Source organism: Mandrillus leucophaeus, unplaced genomic scaffold (assembly GCF_000951045.1).
Source record: "Mandrillus leucophaeus isolate KB7577 unplaced genomic scaffold, Mleu.le_1.0 Scaffold760, whole genome shotgun sequence".
NCBI lineage: Eukaryota > Metazoa > Chordata > Mammalia > Primates > Cercopithecidae > Mandrillus > Mandrillus leucophaeus.
The window spans coordinates 1,293,457-1,299,260 of NW_012108253.1; the positions used below are offsets into that span (position 1 = coordinate 1,293,457).

At 40.3% G+C, this 5,804-nt stretch overlaps 1 protein-coding gene across 2 annotated transcripts in view; it reads right to left on the bottom strand.

The window, feature by feature from the left end:
* LRRC16A (leucine rich repeat containing 16A) overlaps positions 1-5,804 on the bottom strand; it is a 371,092-nt gene that overhangs the window by 103,262 nt on the left and 262,026 nt on the right. For both annotated transcript variants that reach the window (XM_011966488.1, XM_011966487.1), the window contains exons 21-23: positions 5,406-5,578; positions 3,796-3,864; positions 917-1,010 (exon numbers count right to left, since the gene is read on the bottom strand). In XM_011966488.1, coding sequence (XP_011821878.1) covers positions 917-1,010; positions 3,796-3,864; positions 5,406-5,578 — 336 coding nt within the window. The remainder of the gene's footprint in view (positions 1-916; positions 1,011-3,795; positions 3,865-5,405; positions 5,579-5,804) is intronic.

Genomic DNA, 5,804 nt, shown 5'->3' on the forward strand with positions numbered 1-5,804 from the left:
GTACAACTCGACTGTATGATGCAGGCCTTGTGAGGCATAAAACCCAAACTGCCCTTCCCTTCTTTGAAGAGAGGAGCACATTCAGCACACACTAGAGGCTGTCTCTTCTCAGTTTGCAAATCATCATTAATGAAGCTATCCTTTCTAAAATTTAGCCATCTTGGTGGTCTTTTGGATGACATCACCAAGGAGAAAGAACAAAGCGGGAAGAAAAGTTCAAAGATTCCTCAAATAATACCACAGTGTGAGTGGAGCAGGCTTCTTCAGATGGGAAATATTTGAGCACACCTAAAATGCAGAGAAAGGTGGCCATAGAAAGAGAAGGATGAAGATATGGGAGAGCAAGGGAATGATTCAGAGGTTTCTAGCACAGGGCAGAATAAGGGAGTCAAATGCACCACAGAATGGCTGGGCTTTGAAGTGGAAGGTACCTCTGAGTTTGCCAGTACAGAGGCAGGAATGGGTGTGGATTTATATACATTTATAGATGAGGGTGGTAAAGTGAGAGCTCAGGAATACACTAAATTTCTTGATGAAGACAGAAGAGAAGGATCCATCTGTTGAGGATGAAGAGGAGGGAAGCTGTGCAAACTGATATTCAGTTCCACACACTTCTCCGACAGCCAATCAGGAAGTTAACTATACTTTAACTATACTTAAGCTCCGACATGTTGATGTTGTAAGAATGTTAATTTATTCCACTTAAATTGCATGACAAGCTTTACTGTTCCTTAGTTTACTCCTCCCCCAGTCATGCATTACCCCAGCTGTGGTCACAAGAACGCAAGACAACGTGAAAAAAATAAAATAAAATAAAAAAACTTTGTAAAATAACAAAGTATTGTTAATACCTTCAGGAACATAACCACAATTTAAATGTGAATTGCTTATAATTAAGCTACTGATTCTTTAATACCTTTTGCAGAGCCTCTTCTGTTTTTTCAGGGTTTGTTTTTAGGGCTTGAGAAGCATCATACATAGGAATTGGCATAAATCTTAATGTGTAGTTCCTAGAAAAAGGAGAAAGTAATATACTTATTTAAAAATAACTTCCTATTACCTTAATTAGTACTCTTTTTTTAAAAAAAATCCAAAAGGATAGCTGTAAGAGTAGCTTAGAAAATTCCAAACCACCAGACCATTTAGACCACTAGATTGCAGATTGTCCTTTGTAATAACCACAGGTCCAATACCACAGGCTACCACATTAATTCACACTACCTACAAAACTGACACAACTTTGAGGAATGCAGTTTTGTTGTTTTTCTTTTAGTTTTGGATTCCATCAAGGACAGAATTTTCACACTAGGATTGAAAAGATGAACAGAGGGCAAGCCTAGGGAAAGTCCAACATCAACTCGCTACATGGGTTTTAGTAACCAATAGACCTGACTGTACCTGGGTCCCCACAGTGATTATGTGTGACAACCAGCCCCAAACTGGTAGAAGGAAAAACAGAAATAAAAACAAAACATTTGCTTGCAAAGCAAGCCATTAGCACCCACAAAACAGTCTGTTAAGTTTCTGGGCTCCATTAAATGATGAGGTCCAGCATACATAGGATTGTCTCTTTTAAAGCTGCTAGGAAAGGGTCTGCTGCCTGGCTAAACACTCTGACCTCTGCAGGTCCTTTCAGCTGGAGTTCAAGAGCTGCTGTCCACCAGGCTCTAGAAACCAAGTGAAGCAACTATTGATCGCTGTATATTATCCCATTGCTACTGGCAGGCCTATTAAACACAAACATGCAGGAGTGAGCCATTTTTGTGTGAGGAAAACACACAGAACTCTGAATCTGGTCCCTGGCCTTTGATCCCGACTCTGCTGCAAACTGCTATGTGCTGAAATGACCATTAACACCTGCTCACCTACCACAAACTCCAGTATTAGAGATGACTTCTGTCCTCCACCCCAAAATGCATCTGTCCATTTCTACAACACGGTGTTCAGGAAGAGATCAACTTCACCTTGGGCTACTTGGTAGCAACTGGGACATTAAAATTGCACAGTCAGCTGCCTTGTTTTAGGACTCTAAACTATCAGCAGCACTCACAGTGTGCTTCTGGGGCATATTTAGATGACATCTATTGGAAGAATAAATTAGCAACTAACTCCTAAATTAAGGTACTAATAAGGAATAAATAATAAAACCATCAACTTAATAGTAGCAGTCTAGATGGACTACTGAAAAAAAAAAAAAATTCACCCAGTCCAACTTATAAGGTAGCTTCATGTAAAATAATCAGACAAACAGCAAGTTGCAATTTCTATAGCTCTGATTTTTAACTTAGCTTTGTTTTAGCAAAATTGTTTTTGTTTGCCTTCAGAAAATCCAGCCAAATGAAACTAAGAGACAATATGTCTTTTCTATGGCCTTCACAAGTCTTCTTTCCCTTATCCAATTTTTATCATGTTACAGACCAGCATAGTTTATTTAAACCAAATGTGATTTTGAAGCATTGGCATCTTGGAGCAGAGCATACGTAATCGACTGTGATCAAGGGAGTCTGACAGTCTATCTGGAAATGTTGAGTATTGGTTGTCCATGCTCCTGGCTTCTTCCAAACACCAGTCTGAGCTGGCCGTCTACAACATCAGGGTGGCAACTGTGCTGTCAGCATCCAGATGCAGTGTAAATAAATGTTTCCATTTGGGGTTTTGTGGTGCAACAGGAGTAACCATAGGGGGGTCTACAATCATGCAGTGGCAATGCTAAACTGATGGTCTAAGCTGCTTAACCCCTATTTAGTGATGGCCTGGGGTCAGTACAGAGAAGGCGCTGAGAGATGAGTCTCTGTGATTTTGTAGTGGCAGTAACTTTGAACTCCTGGCTAAAGTAGAGCCACAGGATTTAGAAATGGAAGGGACTTGGAGATCATTTATCCTAATCCTCTCACTTCATGAAAAAAGAATTAATCAGAGAGATTAAATGACTTGATCAAGATCATAGGCTTGTGGGTGACAGAACTGAAGACTGAATGAAGGACTCCTGATTCCTAGTCTAGGGTTGTACCACAATACCATGTCAGGCATGAGAGGCCCTCCTGGGAGGCCTCATATATACAAGGAATCTGAAAAAACACAAAATAACGAGCATTTCCTCCCCTTTCCCAGGGAAACGGCTTCTATGCTATCGGCCCCTTATTTTTCACCCATATTTTATAGCCTCTCATTTTTAATGGTATAAATCTGCTTTGTTCACTTCTGCCTTTATAATACAATATGAGGACTGAAAAGCCCAGAAAGAACCACATTCCTAGTTTTACTTTCAACTAGGTCTAGTATTATTTTCTCATTTAGTTTACTGGGAATGTAAATTCAACAATAAATAATAACTGCAGGCTTTAGTTACTGAAGTAATGAAGAAAGTCTTTCACAGTAATGACACAACTTAGCCCTGGGCTTACCATTTATCAACTTCACCTTTATTTTCTGGACCTCAGCTTTCTTCTCACCAGTGTCACAATAGGCAAAAGAATAAGACCCAGTATAGACTGTGAAACCACAAAGGGGAAAGGAAACAAGGCAAGTGTCACACAGTCCCTTGTTTAATTTTCACGACAGTGTGGTGTTTTTAGCAGAACAGGCATCTGTGCCCTCATTTCATACATAAGGAAACTCCCACCAGGGAAAATTCAATGTCTTCCAAGATCCCATAGCTGGTTAGCTGTAGACTAAATTCAGACCCAGATCTTCTGATCCCCAATAAACAGTTGCTTCTATTACCCCACAGATAATACATATACCATTGGTTTTGTTTTTTTATTTTCCTAGAAAGAAATCCTAATTCAAACTTACTTTTCCATAGCAACAGCTATATCCTGAAAGCCTTGTGCAGTGATGTTGTTCTTGTCCCATATTACAGTCCTGTTTGAAAACCAAATCACATAAATGATCAGACACTTAGAGAAAATGATTCTCACATTGAATATAAACCTCTTATAGACAGCACTGTCTAGATATTTCAGTACAGCCACATTATATGAGCAAGGAATAATGTTCATCTTCATTTCTAACAAAACAAGGATAAGCATTTCCCCCAATATTATATTCGTAACACATTTACCATGCAAGTAGTGTGGAAAAACTGTACTTAAAAGCAATAGCACATATATTAACTTACTATTATGTTATCTAACTTTCACTAGACAGAAAACTCTAAATTCCAATATTTCTCTGATATTCTCCCAATAATATTCTCATATTTATGTCTGAGGTGGAAGCTATTTACAAAAGATGCTAACCAGTTCCATGCCCAATATAAAGAATTTCAGCTACTGAGATTTTCCCCCGCAAACAGTAAAACACTAGTGTTTCTAAAACACTAGAGAGAATCTGTCATAGTTCCTTGTGTTTTCATTACTTCCCTGACATGGCTTAATTAGTAATCCTAGGAATTTCCTCACTCTGCTGGCAAAACATCAGTTACTATAAACAGGTAATGTTACTGATGTTACCTGTTTATAGTTTGCTTATAGTTTTGTTTGCTTTTTAAACACAAAATGTATTTGGAGAGAAAAATACTACTTTACCTTCAGAATGTGTATACTTCAGAGATATTTAGGATTTGTCAGTTCACCCTGACACATAAAATAGCTTTTATTTGTCTGGATGATCCCAGCCTCACAACTTTCACTGCCTTTCCTTCCTAATCTCGATGACCTTCTTTACACACATACTGACCTTCAAAGAAACTGCTGCAGATTTTGACTTTTGGCTTCAGTTTAGACAGAAAACTCAGACTTTTATGCCAGAGAATAGAAAAACTTCATAAAAGAGCCCTTGAGGAGCAATGTGAATTAACTCTTCATTCACCAGACTGTTGACCTAGGTAGCAACTCCAATCTCTCCGAATGATGGATGGCAACGAGTTAACAGTGGATCTAGTCCTTGAGAAAAGCCACACTTAGGAAACATGGAATAAAACTGCTAAAGAGAACAGCTAGCACCCAGTGTGAGTCTGGTTTTGAACCAGCAGACCTTTCGTGCCCCTTGTTTCTAAGTCTTTATATTGGCAGGGATGAGCAAGGGGGTTAAGACCTTGCGCTCACAGCAAAGCATGGGCTCTGCTCACTTAGTGCTGCCTACAAAACCCTCGTAGCTTTTCACTGCCTTTACCCACACACTGGTCAGCTATCAACACTGATGTGAAATAGGAAATCGTGGCAGTTCTCAGTCAGGTTCTACCTTTACAATAGAACTATAAGACAACAGACCGAAAGAATCACGATGTCTAAATTTGGGAACACCCTCCTCATTATTCTGACAGAAGTCTTGACATTGTCACCTCTTCTCAGTTGGCCTCATGGGAAGCTCAGGTCCCCTTGGGCCCAGCGGCTCCGCAATGCTTGCTGTTCAGAATCTGCTCCAAGCCTTCCTCATGAGCAGGGAGGGCAGGATCTCCCTACCTGAGCTTAGTGTTGATCTGCAGTGCTTTGGCCAGCATCTTCGCTCCCATGTCTCCCATTCCGTTCCCGCTAATGTCCACTTTGGTCAGGGAGGTGTTGCTTCCCAGGGCATTGATGATGATGGTGACTTCAGTCTTGAGTTTTGAGTCAGCCAGGGACAAGGACTGCAGAGGCTGTGGAGCAAACAACATGCGGCACTCAGCAGTCTCATCAAAGCAGCATCCACTCTCCACGATACATCCCGTGGAGAATGACAGGGGATGGACCCACTGCACGTGTCTGATTTTAGAACTGCTACCTAAAAGACACTCATGGATAGAAACTGAAGGTTCTGGCACAAAATGGACCACTGGAGTCAAAGATGGAGAACTTGTGTTTTAATGCTGAATACCTACCACT